This window comes from Rhea pennata, chromosome 7, assembly GCF_028389875.1.
Source record: "Rhea pennata isolate bPtePen1 chromosome 7, bPtePen1.pri, whole genome shotgun sequence".
Taxonomy (NCBI): domain Eukaryota; kingdom Metazoa; phylum Chordata; class Aves; order Rheiformes; family Rheidae; genus Rhea; species Rhea pennata.
The window spans coordinates 28,607,649-28,623,740 of NC_084669.1; the positions used below are offsets into that span (position 1 = coordinate 28,607,649).

General features: G+C 36.4%; 2 protein-coding genes across 2 annotated transcripts in view; one reads left to right on the forward strand and one right to left on the reverse strand.

Annotated features, from left to right (window-relative positions):
- TSPAN14 (tetraspanin 14) overlaps positions 1 to 15,119 on the forward strand; it is a 44,396-nt gene extending 29,277 nt beyond the window's left edge. Inside the window, exons 4-9 of the mRNA XM_062579785.1 lie at positions 1,346 to 1,492; positions 2,258 to 2,428; positions 5,121 to 5,246; positions 6,845 to 6,889; positions 7,471 to 7,590; positions 9,514 to 15,119. Of these exons, the coding sequence (XP_062435769.1) occupies positions 1,346 to 1,492; positions 2,258 to 2,428; positions 5,121 to 5,246; positions 6,845 to 6,889; positions 7,471 to 7,590; positions 9,514 to 9,585 (681 nt within the window). The 3' untranslated portion in view covers positions 9,586 to 15,119. The remainder of the gene's footprint in view (positions 1 to 1,345; positions 1,493 to 2,257; positions 2,429 to 5,120; positions 5,247 to 6,844; positions 6,890 to 7,470; positions 7,591 to 9,513) is intronic.
- The window catches only part of LOC134142576 (rap1 GTPase-GDP dissociation stimulator 1-like), a 36,371-nt gene continuing 35,022 nt past the window's right edge, over positions 14,744 to 16,092 (reverse strand). The window contains 1 exon segment of the mRNA XM_062579784.1: positions 14,744 to 14,877. Coding sequence (XP_062435768.1) covers positions 14,744 to 14,877 — 134 coding nt within the window.

The following is a 16,092-nucleotide window of genomic DNA, read 5'->3' on the forward strand; positions in this document are numbered from 1 at the left end:
ACATTGAGAATATGCCTCTTAGTTGTGGGATGTTTACCTTTTGTGTAAAATGTATTTTACTTTTGCTTTATTGAGCTCCATTTTTTGTTGTTGCTTTTAAAGGGAAGTTTTTTGTCATACTAAAATGGTGTTCTCTATTGCTAATGAGTGTATGAGGAACACTCACTATTGCATGGCCTCCTGCATGTCCCTGCATAAGAATAATTGTTCTTTACTTTCTTTAAAACCTAAATTGGAAAGAATGAGGACTTCATTATATTGGCCGTGTGTTTACATGTACTCCAAATTATTGTCAAGATAAGTGGTGTCTTAGGATAGTTGATAAAAGGGAATGCCGTTAAAACTGGATTGCAAATGCCTCTAAGGGAGTGGGTAACTTTTTGGTGTGAGAACTTTTTGGGGAGGGAATATAAAGACCGTACTGCATTTTGAAAGCTGTTTAGAGGAGCAATCCTAAGTATGTTCAGTGATAGAAAGAGTATAACTAAAATGTTGGGAGAAGACCCTTGAAAACAGAATCAAAATTTTGTTTGCCTTCCTTAACATATCACCTATAATGTCTTCTGTAGCTAGGATGTTCTGTCAGTTTCTGCAACTCAGACATTTAGATGGTTAAGATGGGTGGAATCTTGTCCGTGTGTGGCGGATATTTTTTTGTTTTTGTTTAAGAGTTAGTAATGGGAGTGACTTTATTCTGATAGACTCATTTCAAGTTAATGTAAAATATCAAATCTTTTGCTGTGAAATTAAATATTCAGTGATAGTATTGAGCTTTTGGCACCATCTTGTGGAAGCTTGCTTGGCAGATAGACCTAGGAAAATGTATTCTGGAAAGCTGAGACTATGCTGGAACTGTGCTGTTTTTGGAAGGCTTAGTAAATGTAACCTTGCATTCAGTCTAATTCCTCTGCGGCAGTGAAGGAAATTAGTATTGTTAATAACTCTCTTGCCCCAGACTTTCTTCCGGTCACCTATGAAAGGTACTTAGGAAGCTGTGAGGAGTTGTATGTTCTTCAATTATTTGCTGTGTTCCTGTTGTAAAACCCCGTGTAAATTCATGGGGGGCATTTGTGGCTTCATTGTGCGAATTACTTCTAACACCTGTATATCTCTTATTGGAAAACATCTACTTATGACAAGATAAGCTGATTGAATTTGTTTATTAAAAAATACTTAAAGCATACTGAAGAAGCAAAATTACATAATTCTTGTGGGGGTCGTTATTGGCAATCTCAAGGATTTAAGAGCAGTTCATGTGGAAATCACATGTTAAATGAAAAAATGTTAAATGAAAAACATGCATAGGGGAATAACCTTTTTCCATTATCCTGTTTTCGTCTTTCAGGGTGTATTGTCTGATCTAACAAAAGTGACTGGTCTTCATGGCCTGGACCCAGTGGTACTTGTCTTGGTGGTTGGAATAGTGATGTTTACTTTGGGATTCGCTGGTTGTGTAGGAGCACTGAGAGAAAACATCTGCCTTTTAAAGTTTGTAAGTAACTTCATTATACTAGTAGATCACTATGCATATGAAAGCAGGGGATGATAGATGAAGGACTGGTGAGCAAAACCAGAAAATGAATTTAGGAATTTGATTTTGTTTCAATATACATGGTAAACCTACTGTCCTGACAAGCCTCTCTGGGAAATGACACTTAAGGCAGTGTAGATTTAAATCTATGTCTTTGTTTTCTTTTGGGAAAATGTTCCTTGCTTTTTTCATTCATGCTGCTATTACAGTGTCTTTATAGTATGTATCTCAGGACATAAAATAATGAATATGTAATCTCACAAAATACTGTATTTTGGAACATACTTAGTTAAGACATTATCTCCTTTCAGTATTTCTTAGGGAAAATGAAATCCCTTAAAAGTTTAAAAATCTCTTTTGAGTGCTTGGTAAGCAAAATCAGGAAACTGAAGTGACTAACATGAGATCTCTTGAACATTTCTTTTTGTACTGGGATTTCTTCTTTGCTTCAGATTTAGAAACAAGCTGGAAAAGTGATAAAAATGAAACTGTCTAAGAAGCAATGTTAGAACTAATTTAATCCAATGTTTTGTAGCCCCTTGCTTGTTAGTATTTTCACTGCTGTACGTTGACTGTGGTTCAATGGTTTTGTTTGTCCTGTACTTTAGGTAACCAGAATGAAGAGTAACTCTAGCTCTTGCTTTTTTTGCAGTATATTCTTACTTTGCTGACCACCTCTTGTAGAACTGGATGTATATTTTCTAACTTGTGACTTTGTTTTTACAGTTCTGTGGAGCAATCATGTTTATATTTCTGCTGGAGCTGGCAGTGGCAGTCTTGGCTTTCTTGTTCCAGGATTGGGTGAGGGACAGGGTCAAGGAATTCTTTGAGAATAACATTAAGTCCTACCGAGATGATATTGACCTTCAGAACCTCATTGATTCACTACAGAAAATTGTAAGTTTGTGTCCATGTTGCTTTTGTGCCTTTTAGGAGAAGAGGTAGCTCAGAGTTTTCCCCTGTATATGTTTTATAGATTCATACCTAGTAACTAATAATGCCGTATTACAAATGTGCTATTCTGCTGTTTCTGCCCTGAAGGCATTAGAGAGGCAAGATTTGAGATACAGTGCTTTTCTAAGTACAAATGTGGCAGCTTTGCCGAACACCCATCTATTTTTCTACGTCTTTGACATGCTCCCCTGTTCTGGTCACGATGTTGCAGCAGTTTAAATGAAAAGTTAACAAAAACCTGTGTATAGCAAAAAAATAAAACAAGCCTACCCTAATTTTAGGAGACATTGCAGCCTTGTACAGGGATGCAGTACGGCCTTTTATCTTCTGAGACAGACCTCGCAGTGAACCAAAGGAATGTGAAAGGCCAATCTGTAACTGGGCAGTGATGGAAGGGTGAAACAATTTTATTCTTCTGTGGACCTAAAATATTCAGTTAAGACAGTGGTGTATACCAGGAGTTGACAAGCCCTGTGCTAGTAAGGGCCTGGTGGCTTTCAATTGATCAGTTTCTCTTGTAGTGATACCTAAGAAACCTTCCAGTAAAGGTGACTTTTCTGATCTTTATTGTATGTGTGTGTGTATACATATATCCATTGAACTGTGTGTGTGTGTGTGTGTATATATAAAAATATATACACATACACATCTATATGAATATGTATACGTATATATTTTTAACAAATATAGATGAAGAGAAACAGTGTGTGGGTATACTTCATGAAGTGGTAAAAAATATTTTTCTTGTGATAGAAGATTGAATAGTGTTTTGTTGTTGTTCCTTCATCCTTTAGAAGGTCAAGTTTAGAAGTCTGTGCCATTGACTCAGTTTGATAGCAAGGCGTATTTTGGACTGGAGAACTGCCTTGAACAGCTCTATAACAGCTTTACCTGTCTTGTTTGCTTGCTCTTGTATGTCTTGATAGTGTATGTGGCAGTGTTCAATAGGTAGAGTCTTACAAATTTCAGTGCTATTTGCTTTAGCTTTCAGTGCTAAGGGCGCTTTTTGTAAGGTCTTGCCTCACTTGTTACCTCGCCACTTCCAACATCAGTAACTGTTTCAAATTTGAGTTGCTCTTCCTGTTTAATCTACTTTGACTGCAGCCAGCCAGGTTAATAAACTAAGCTGATTTATAATGAACTACGGTTGAGTACTTTTCAGTGAGAGTAAAAGGCTGAGCTTAATAAAGAGTTCAGTAGCTAAACTTAATGAGCTAAGAAACCTGAAAAAAATGGACAGAGCATCTCAATCAGCCTGTCACTGAGCAAACAGGAAAAGTTTACAATATTAAGCACAGTCCTGTAAGGGTTGAACAAAGTGCAGCAGTATTTGTAAATGCCTCACCAAAATGCATCTTCTAAGGAGTCATGAGCTGACTTGCTGTGTCTTTAGGATGTGTCTCTGGAGCCCAAAGAGCTTTTTGTAGGCAGTTCATTTTACTGGCTAAGTGGAAACTTACGTTACTTTCAGGCCTATAGTTGAGCAAGATTAGTATGTCCACCTTGCTAACACAGATGAGTGTGCTTAGTGGTTGCATGCCTTTTTAAAAAGGCTTGTTTGACAGGGAGAGGGGACTAGGAAGGCAGAAGTGAAGCTGTTTTGCTATCTTTGCTGTAAAAGTATTGAAGCAGTTATTGACTTAAAGTTGCTTCTCTTAATACTGTATTCTGACCTTTCTATTCAATTCTTTAGTCAGTTTTCCTGTGAGAACTAGGTGTATGGGTGTATGCAGTTCTGTCTTTTCACATCAGTATCTGTCACCAGTTGGTAACTCATTTACTGATTTCATCCAAGTTTGGGCAGAAGTCTCAGGGATAATTAAGTTAATACAAGTTTTGTGAAGATTGGCAGTGAACAAAGAAAAGCTAGAGACCTAGTAGAGGAGGGAACTTCCTACATAGGTACCAGGAAAGTCTCTGATAGTATACCACTTAAATTATGGGGGAATGCTTGCACTCAAATATCCAGGTCAGTCAACTGCAAGGCATAACTTAGTAGGAAGATAGGTTCCATTAGTTCTAGGACTTGGACATTCATTGAAAAGTCTAGAATTTAGTAATTGCTTTACATTAGTTAGGTCAAGAAACTTAGGTGAAATACTTCTAGAGCTGACTGACTTTAGAGCTAGTGACATTTTATCAGTTAATTCATTTGAATATGAAAATTTGTTAATTTAAAAAAGTATATTCACAAATGTTTGATCAATCTTTGCAGTAAACAGGGAGGGGAAAAATGGTTGATTGACAAATATTTAAAGTTTCAGCCACAAATTTTGGGAAACTTTCCCCATGGTTTTGGTTGACTTGGAAATAAAGAAAAACAAAGCATTTCTGTAAACTTTTGTTGCACCATTTATGGATATATCATAATTACATCTGGCAATTACATCTACAGTGACAATTTTTATGATATCATGTTGACATTCATTTCCAGGAATAATGTGCCAAATATATTCTGTTGCAATTATAGAGCCATGCTGTAGATTACTCAGTTTTGTACTGTAGTATTGCCATTGATTCTACACAGCCTTTGGAAAGTGAAGATGATCAGCAAATACCATTTTGGAGAACTGTTTAATGGATGTATTGTCTCGAAAATAACTGAATGCTAAGTGTGTGTTCGTTTCTGTTGCAGAACCATTGCTGTGGTGCGCAGGGTCCAGATGACTGGGACCTTAACATATATTTTAACTGTAGCAGTGAAAGCAAAAGTCGTGAGAAATGTGGTGTTCCTTTTTCCTGTTGTATACCTGATCCTGCTGTAAGTTTTTTCCTGGTTTTGTGTTGCTGTGATGTTGCTAGGGAATTACGAAAGGAAGCACTTCCTGAATATGGAGTGATGCCTAGGGCTTTAAAAGACCTTTCAAACTATCAAAATTTACTCTCTTGATAGAAACAAATCATTTCATTCTTTTTAATGTCTAAATGTGGCAACTGTGATAGAGCTGGAAATGTGTTGCCACGAGGAGTTTCGTATGGATTTGGTCTGTGGATGCTGTCTGTATTATTTCCAAATGCATGTTTTCTTGAACTCCTGACCCCTCTCATTCAGATTGTCGGGATTTGAGAGCACGTTCTGTTAAATTACTGTACACCATCCATCTGCTAAACAAGTAGTAGTAACTCCATCTGCTGATGACTTGGTTTATCAGCAACTAAAGCGCTTTACGCACAAACACAACTTAAAGCACTTGAATCACTTCATGATTTGACAAAATTTATGTGCTTATGAGTTAGATCTGTGAACTAGACTTTAAGAATCTGGCTCCTTCAGTGGAAGCCAAAATGCAGAGGTAGATATCTAAATGCTCTGTAGCATTATTCGGCTTAATTATGGCTCAGAAGATCCATCCAGATATCCTCATGCAGAGCAGATAGTCGTTGGTAGGCTATACTTATCTTCACTTGTGCTTACATTGGACATCAGCCAGAGAAGGATGTCAGGGAAAGATTGCAAGTTCAGATTCCCCAGTAATTTCAGCAGTTTAATTCAAAGCAGTTCTGTTCAACTGCAGCCTTTTCTGTTTCTGGAGGCATGTGTTTAAGGAGTCATTGGTGAGTTTAAGTGTCTTTTTCTATGAGGTTCCATTCCTTGCATTTAAATTTTTCTCACTGTGTGTTGTACTATACTATAATTGTATAGTAAGCAGGTTTTCATAATTCTTGTAAAGAGAAGGTCCTGAAAGGAAAGTTTTTGCAAGGTTGGAGCTATATTCTGCCATCAGGCTGTGTGGAGCTGTGGTCTGGAAGCATTCATAGTCTTCCTACTTGGGTTCTACAACTTCAGCATTTTCTTTTTCAGAACTAGCTGTATCTTGGAGCCAGGGTATGTGGTAGATCTGCAACTATCAACTCTAAAGGAGTTCAGATAGCTTGTAAATACCTCTTACTCTTTGGGTTAGCAAATTGCACACCATGTGAAGTAATGGACTGTGTAGGGCATGTTTCCTCCATTACCTAAATCAGCTTTATACCTTTGCTACCTCAGAATGTTTGCGTTACATGAAATAGCTAAATTTCATGAAAAGGATCTTACAAATGTTTTGCCTGTAGACTGGCAATACAGTTATGCTTCTTTATATGGAAGAATCCTTGCTAGTTGAAAGTCAAGTGATGAAAGAAGGCAACTTACTGAGACTTTTGGGGGAGTATGGAAGATGTTTTACTGCTAATATACATCTCTGCTTTGTCATTACTTTTCTGGTGTTCCGTTAATGCTTTGCTAATTTTTAGTGAAATGCTTCTAGAAAAATACTGGTTTTGGTATTTACTTGTCCATGAATTTAGTAGGTAGAAAAACCTGTGAATATAAGCAATTAAAAATCAATTGATACACTTTCTATCTCTTTTCCTTTGCAGCAAAAAGTTGTGAATACTCAGTGTGGCTATGATGTCAGAAAGAAGGTGAGGTGCTGAAATGTTGTCTATCATGTCCTGTGCCTACCAGTATAATACGTAGATTTAAGTCTTTCAGATTACATTTTTAGCGCTTGCATAGGCAAAATAATTAAAATTATGTGGAACTGCTGGTGCATGTGTCAGTAGCTCAGAATTCTAGGAGCTAATTAATTGTGCTACATCATGCTAGTAGTGTGGAGGAAAGGTTGTTTTTATTTAAAGTAAATTTATCTGTATTATGGGAAGGTAGAGAAAGCAAGTGAGGGAACAAGTTGAAAAAAAGTGTTTCTGAAAGGGAGGTAAGACTTGCATTCAGATGTCTCAATTATTAGTTCACAGTATTTCATTTCTGTGCTAATTCTAAAGCATTCTAATAATAGAATTTGCTGTGAGATCCTAACATCATTGTCCTGGCATTCTTTGAGTTAGTTTGAGCATGTTTGTATTTCTGGAGTTTGGCTAAAAACATTAGCTGTATATGCGAAACATCATTAGTTTAGTTATATCCTGCCATGTGATCAGATGATGGTGTAACAAACTTGAGCAAAGAAGTAATGTATTTTCAAATTCTTCTTCCCTGTATTTAGAGCAAGAGCCAATGGGATGATCAGATTTTCATCAAAGGCTGTATCCTTGCTCTTGAAGCTTGGTTACCCCGAAATATCTACATTGTTGCGGGTGTCTTCATAGCTATCTCACTGCTGCAGGTTAGTTGTTTTTGTTATGCTACGTTTTCAATTTTGCAAATAAAGCCATTGAGAGTAAAAGTAGTTATGGAAGGGGGATAACAGATGTTTGGATACTTTGGATGCTTTTAGGTATGAGCATAGTATGGCAAAAAATTACAGTTTTATAGGGATGATGACTTAGGGTGAAATTATATGATACCAGTTTCATTCTTGCAAAATTGTTCCTCAAAGAAAAGATCACTTAAAAATACAATGAATTGTGTAGTATAGTATGCTAATATGTGTAATGTCATTGTATATTTATAGTATAGTACATGCTGTTTCATCATTACATTTGTGTGTGTGTATATGTGTATATATAAAAATGATATTTCTTGCATTTCAATGTGCTGTGGGGGAGATCAACTAGTCATCTACTCCAGTAGATCTGAACTACAGCTTTCTATCACAAATAGAAATGGACTTCAGTATTTTTACATCGCTATCACAGGATATTCCTAAGATTACCACTCAATGGACTGTAAGTGAATTCATGTATCAGACTGCTGAGAAAGTCAAGAGTAGAACAGCAGGGAAGTTGGTGAACAAGTTGAAAATATGGTGTTAGCAGAACTAGGTGAAGGAATTGCTGTGACCTCTTGCAGTCTCCACTTCCTATATCAAAGAAAATGAACCAAAATGTAAAACAGCTGTTCTTCTCTCTCAAAGTGAATTCTTCTTTCATTGTGGTGGTTTTTTTACACTTACCTAAATTGGTTTCCTATGATACTCCTTTGTTTTGTAGTGGAAAATAAACTTGTTAACTCCAAAAATTTTCCATGTAACTGAAAGAATGCATTGAACATAAAGTGGTAGCAAACACAGGAACAATACCTTTTTTTTTTCTAGCCATAGCAACACTGCCTCCTATGACTCTTTCTGATACTTTTTTTTTTTTTTTTTTTTTTTTAATATCTAATTGTAGTGCTTTCCTGGCTTGTAAAGACCTGCTGTCCTGAAAGCAGCACCTTCATTTAGGATGTTCAAGATGCAAAGTTTAATCTTCTGGCAGTGTGTTGACAACCTGACACTGTTATTCTGATAATGTTATGAGCCTCTGAGAGACCAACTTCTCTTGCCATTTGTATTTTAAAATTTGATCTTTCTTGTGCATTAAGCTGTTTCATGGTAGGACTGAGTTGGACATAATCTGTCTACTTCTGAAACAAAATTCTAAGCTTTCCCAAGACTTCGCCCCGGTTCTTTTGATAATGTTTTCAGGATATGCACTGAGTTAAGAGCGTAGTTTCAACTTGTAAATGGAAATTTCCTGGAAATGTTGAATGAGTGATGAAATTTCAAAATTGTTAAATGTCTCAGAATGATCCAAGACTACTTCCATTAGTGTTTATGATAAGAATTTCACTTTAGCACAGGTAACTGTACATACACACATACGTAAGAATTGACCAGATGACTTAGTTTTGCAATGAATGAAAATGCTTCAGACTTGTAGTTTTAGCAATAGGTAAGTGTGAGTGCTACAAGACCAAGTACACTTGACTGTGAGGATTATTCTCTGATGTAGAACATCCAGAAGTTTATTTTAAATATTCCTGAAGCATTAAATAAAAACATCTTTCTATCACCAATTATCTTTTCTACTAGATTTTGCTGCCCAGATAGCTGTTTGAATGGGATGTTTTGTTAGGGTCCTGCTCTGACAGATGATCCTGACTAACAATGATATCTGAACTAGCAAACACTTCATGAATGCTTATCTTTATTCATAAGAGTAGTTACACTGAATTTAGTACAGCGTAACTGGACTGTGCAAGAAGTTGGTTCTCATTCTGCGATAATGACTAATGGCAATAGGCACTGATTTTTTTTGAGCCATTTTGCAGACTGGTACATTCAGAATGTTTCATCTCACAAACAGTTTGTTTTTTGTCTTTATAGATTTTTGGAATTTTCCTTGCAAGGACATTGATTTCTGATATTGAAGCTGTAAAGGCAGGTAATGCCTTCTGAATATAAGAGCACACACCTGTTGCAAAAGAAGTATGTTTTACTGCTATTGATTGGACGTCAAGGTGAAAAATGCACAGACCATGAAATGTGCCTGTTATTAAAAGCCATATGTGGCTCTTACCTGCTTGTACTTTGTTACACACTGGTACAAAAAAGGATCGAAAACACACACCTATCTGCCTTTTTTCCAAAGGAACGACTTACTGCACCAGCGTTGCTCTTTGTGGAAGAAATGAAATACCGGAGGAACAGATTTTTAAAGAACATAGCAAGGAGAAGTATAACTGCTATAGACTTCTTCCTTGAAGAACTGCCTTGAAAATTGTTTGTTTTTTTTTTTTTTACTCCCAACAGTTGTCATCAATCTATGTTGTGATCTTTTCTGAAGACATGCTGATCTCTTCAAAATCTTGGAAGTGTTTTAATATCTATAGAAGACCCATGCAGTCACTGTGGCAAGATACCACGAAGACATAATGGTCATGGTATTGGAAATGAGAAAAGACTCACTAGTTTTCTAGTTCTTTGAGTCTCAGTTGTGCAGAAGTAGGGGATACTTTTCTCCAACTAGGAATAACAGATGTCTCAGGAGCAGGGACTTGTGCTCAGCTTAAGAGAAACAGAGTAACCCAAGACATTTTGAAAGATCGAACATTTTCTTAAGAGGGGAGAAATCTGACCGTGTTATCTATAGCATTATATGTTAGAAATCCCTTTATTTGAGGTCAGGTGAAGGGGAGAATCTGTGATGCTGCATTTCCTTTCTGAAAAGCTTGTAAATAGTTTTTATTTATAGAGGAAGAAAAAACTCTTTAAAACTGCTTAGCTTTTTTTCTCTTGATCAATAACATCTTTTAAAAATTGCTGCCTGCAGAAATTTCAAAATGCAGCTGTTTCTAGAGGTAGCTTTTCTTCTAGTTTCTTTCAGGCCCATCTGTCTGACAGAAATCCTAATTGTTGATATCAAGACTGAGGAAGAACATCGGCCAACATTAATTCCTATTGAACTTTTTTTTGTCAGGGAATATAAATTCAGTAGAATATTAGAATTCTATTTTTCTTAAATCTTTTATCCAGCTATTGAGTCTTTAGTTCTGTTTGTATTATGATGCATGATTCAAATGTCAGGCCAGACACAATGATACGGTGACCAGAACTATTGCCTCACAGTAGTATGCTGCCTCAAACTGAACTACTCCTGTTGAAGTAAAATTTTTCTTTGGCTTTTGTTGGAAGAAAACTAAGCTTTCTTCTCCCTCCACCCTCTGTTCTTGGGAATTAATCTTAACAAGAGTCCCAGTCTTTGCTAGAAGCCTTTGGGACCAGGATTATAGTAGCTACAAAAGTGTTGCTCTTCTATTTTCCTTGCCGTGTTTAGCATAGTATCTTTAGCTTTAAGAGATAGAAGTGTGTGACTGAAAACCACTTGGAAATAGTTGTAACTGTCAGTTTTACTGTGGGCCATATACTAACAAATTGTTTACTGCTTCCAGTGACACCTGTGTCTTTCAGGGAGAGCAGATTTATTTACTGTGCCTAACATAGTGTAAATTCTAGAAAAGTATATATTTTTATAATGGCATTTTACTACCTATAGTCTACCTGAAGGATTTAATGCTTGTATTTCCAAAGAATATATATGACTTTCTTAGGAAGCTAGACTTCTGCATGCATCTCTATAAATATCTTTATTTGTATTATGTATGTATTAATGAATGCTTCACTGGCAAAGGCTGATCTAAAGTAAGAATCTATCTTCACTGATCATCTATCTTCACGCTTTTAATCTGTGAAACATTTCAGACAGTGCTGTACTCTGCATGTATATTTTATTTGAGCTTTTACCGTTCTTTGAGCTCTTTGGTTAGTTTTTTGGCCAGTGATTGAGACAAAATAGGAGAAGGAAGCTTGTCTAAGGATGGTTGATTTCCTTAGAGTAGCAGAGAACAGTCTGCTGTTTTTCATCTGAAAAACCTGAAAGCAAAGTCTCCAGAAGTGCACTGTGATTCAAGCTTTGATATAGAACAAGGAAAAAAGCAGTAGATAGGAGTTTACACGGTCACTGAGAAGAGGGCAAGAGCCATTTCTTTAGAGCCTTGAATTTGAAGTTTGTCCTATCTGTTTACTTTATCTAGTCCACTAGGAGCAGCCAAAAATTTGCTGCTGATGCTGCTACTTTGCAAGCAACAAAGCGGTGTCTTAGTAACCTTTGCTTTAAATTCTGGTGCAAAGCTTCATCATGCAATTTATTCTGTTAAGATTATATATAGTAACCTGATGCATGTAAAATTAGAGAACGATGCTTTATATTTGTAAAACATTGAACTGAAAATAGCATTTAGGGAATGTTTCACTTTGCCTTTTTTTGATGTAGACAGCTCCTAATGCTGGGAGCATATTTCCACAGCTGGTGTAAATCATCATATCTTCAAAGGTATCAGTGAATTACATACACTGAAATCAGCTACTGACAAGGGCCAGTGTCAGTGATCAGAATTCAACAGTCTCTGCCAATCTCACCAAGTTGCTTGAAGACAAATGAATGTTCAGATTCTTTTTGAAGTACCATTTAAATGCAAAACAATTTTTTTTGAAGTGTTACCTTTCCACAGTTTCTTATTGGCTTTGGCTCTGTTAACAACAGCTATGTATCAATGCTTCAGTGGTTTGGAACCTAATTCAAGAAAGCAAATTCAACCTATTTCAGGGTCTTTAAAATCACAAGCTTTTCTATTTTCACAGTGGATGTTCATTCAGTATCATTTTTAAAACATAGAGCAATCAAGACTTTGTCCTAACACATTTTAAAGTTCCCCCTTATTGGTGATATACATGACTAATATAATTTCAGACTTGGACAAATTTCTTATTTTCTACTTAGTTATGTTTAGTGCCTTTCCTTATGGACCTGCAGTGACCTCATTGCTGAAGATTTAGGTTATGCTTTAAACAAATCTTGTTAGCATAAGCAGTTAAGGCTTTAGAAGCAGACTCGCATCTAAAGGAGAAGCAAAACCATTTCACAGGCAGAGATTTGGTAAGTGTGATGTTGAAGATTTCAGTGGTTGTTTTTCGAACAATTGCACTAACACTACAAGAGAAACAAGGTTTTTAATGAAGATGTCAGATAGGAGATTGGACTTGAATAACTAGACTGCGAGAAGGAAACTTATTCAATGTGATTGCTTTATTTCTCAGAAATTAGCACAATTTATTTCTGTGAATCAATGTATTTATTTGCCAGTGTGTTTGACAGTGTTTCTTTTAATACACCTGGATTTGGACAGAGCTTTTCTGTATGTGAAGAGATGGGTGAATGAGTGCTGAACAAAGTGAAGTGACCAAAGGAGGCTCTGGTCTCTTCAAAACCTGAATGTTCCTTCTAAAGGGTCTTGAGTGTTGATGAGCCTCTGTACCGTGCCATTTGGATTGATCTGTACTCCATGTCCCTTGAGGCTGATGCAGCGATTTGTTTAATATGCAGAGAATTACCTTGTTTTGTTTCACCATTTCATCCTTTCCCTTCCCCCGTGAGTCATCACGCAGCTTGAATCTTGTTTTGCTGGTAGAAGGGGAGGTTCTGTCTTTTCTTCGGTCATGGCTTTTCTGAGTGACTTTCAGTAACTTTCTTTTTTTTGTCAAGCCTTAAACTTGATTAAATAAAATTTAATGTTTTATACTGCTGAAACTTGTTTTCTAAGATTTGTATTCTGTCACTAATATTTGAGGTTTAAACTGGCTACTGACACTGTAGTTTGTCAATAAGTATAGAAATGGTAAAAATCCAATAATGTTCATGTATGTATTTTGCTGAAACTAATTCTTGCTTTATTTTATTTATTTTTGTCATACTGCTAAATATTAGATTCCCTCAGATACTTTTGTCTGTTTTTAATGAAAAATCCTGAAAAAATAAAAGTTGAAAGCCATTATAAGGAACTGCAGAATAGTACAGGGAAATAGTGATTAAATCTAGACACCCAAAACATTAAATAAAAACTGTTTGCACCATGACTACTATTTTCTACAGTTATCTCTTATGATTTGCACTGTTGATGGCTTATCATGCCTGAACAAGGCTCCTGAAATTACTGTATGAATGCAGAATAAAAATGGCAGTGGGACTCTGCATGAAGCATGCCTATGGCTGCCTCAGAAAGTTCCCCATTAAAAACAAGCTGTGGAATAGATCCTGTTTTGATCTCTTTATTTTATTTTATTTTATTTTATCAAGCAGGAAGTTTTGAGCATGAAAAGTTGTTACAGAAATGTTTGGAGACATTTGTTTTACTATAACACTTCATTATCAAAAGCTAAACTGAGGTTCTGTCACTGGAGATACTTTAATGAAATGCCAGCCACTTTCAAATCTTCACACCCCTTCTCTTATATCTAACCAGCTTTAATCTATATCGTGTCAGAGTACTGTCTAAATATTGACTGTGGTTTACTGTGATCTGTACTTCTAATGAGAATCATGCCAGGCTGTTGATTCCTGTAACATGCATGTTTAAGAATATAGCTTGTGGCATGAGCAGGTAGAAATTCAGAGCTGAGTTTTTAGAATAAGAAGTGAAAAGGGAGCAGGAGGAGTCCTTTTAAAGATAGTTTGGGTTGGGGAGGTTGGCATGTTCAGTTAACTAGGCAAGCAGACTGATTCATCAGGCAGAGTTTGAAAAGGTGCCAGTTAGCCAGCAATGTGTTTTATCTGCAGCCCACATCTAAAGCTCTGTTGTTTTGGGTTGCATGATATAAGCTCTTGGGTTTTTTTTTGTAGTAATTTTTAATTCGCATTGATATCAGAAAAGAACTTGCAAATGGTGTCCTGATGTGAAAAGACTAAGTAGCTTAAAACATAGCACAGAGAAGTAGTAACTGCCTTATGCTTCTCAAATGACGTGATGTTAAGACCACTTGCTTGATGGATCTTATTTCTGCTGCTGTGTGGCAGTAGCTCAATAAAGAGCAGCAGTAATATAGGTGTCTGTGCCAAATAGACAACCAAATGTGTAATTTTGTAAGCACAGCTTTGAAAGTGGAGCTATACTGGAACTTTAATAGTGTTTATTGTGCAGCAGTGTGACAAATGCGAGATAGTGGCATTTTATTGCAGTTGCTTCAGCAGCAGTGCAGGATTGCTGTGGGGAAGGCAAGGAGGCTAGTGGGGTGGCTCTCCTCTCAGAATCTGTAGTGTTGTAAGAGCTTCCTTGGCCACATTTGCATTGCTGTGACTGCAGAGTTGTTCCAGGGTTTCTTTAATCTTGTCCTCCTCAATTTCGTGTCTCAGATCACCTGAATGGGAGATTGAATGCTAATTTTTAATAGCGTGCCAAAGCATAATGACTCCCAACAATTGTTTCAAGATACAGATTTGGAGTAGTTGCTGTTTGAAATCAGTTGCTGTGACTTAAAAGCCTTTCAACAAATATCCTTTAATCCACTGAAAGTATTGAACTGGTAAAAAAAACTTGTTCTCCTTTCCAAGAACTGATTGAACAGAATAAAAGCACTTATTTTATTCAGAATATGTTACAGGAGATGCTCCATCCTTTTTGTCCTTTTGCAGTATGTTTTTATTAGTTCTTCATATGGGTAAGACTCAACCCTTAGTGTTATAGTTAATACAGTTAGAGGGCTAGTGAGATACACCTCTGAAAAAAATGTCTTGCAGGTCAGATCTGTAGTGTGAATTCTGCACAGTTGCAATGAAATAAAAGGTGGTGCTTGTTTTATATTGTCTGAGAATCTGACCCACACACATGATATTTTAGTTACTGACTTGAAAGATACTTAGGAGGTTTTTAGAGCTGTTGTTCTGTACATTAGTATTATACTTTTTTCTTTGCAATGCACAGATTTTAATTATGCTCTCTCCATCAGTACTAGCAGATGAAGGAAAAAGTTACAAATAATGGGGATGATAATTGTCAATTCACTGAACAGAGACTCAAAATCCGCCTTGCAAAACAGATAGGAATTCCTGTAGCAAGGGAATTGTTTAGGGTTTATAAAGGGAAGCAAGTGTTCATGCCCGTTCCAAAATGAGTATAACTACAGGGGGGAAAGGGACTGTATTACAAACGCCAGTATGTCTGGATGCTAATATAGGATGGCTCCAGGATTTGAAAAATGAAGCAGTTTCTCCCTACAAGCCCTTGCCTGAGCTGTTATTTTTAATTTCCTAGGTTTATATACTAAGACTGTATGGAACTGTGGTATGAAACATTTAGACTACTTGTTTTAAGGTGGTGTTTTCAGTGGACACTGTACTTCTAGAAGAAATTGTATCTTGCTGGAAGCATTTTAAATCTTCCTTAACAATGGCATGAAAGAAATTGAAATCATGTCCTTTGGATGTTTTAGAGTATGTGTAACATTAAAGTTGTTATACCTTGAATCTAGCATTGCTAAAGATGCTTTTATCTTGACTCCTGGCTTGCTTAGAGCACAGGCAGAACAAGTATATACTTGTTTGTGGAATATGATGCAGGCTCTGTTTCTTTGAAC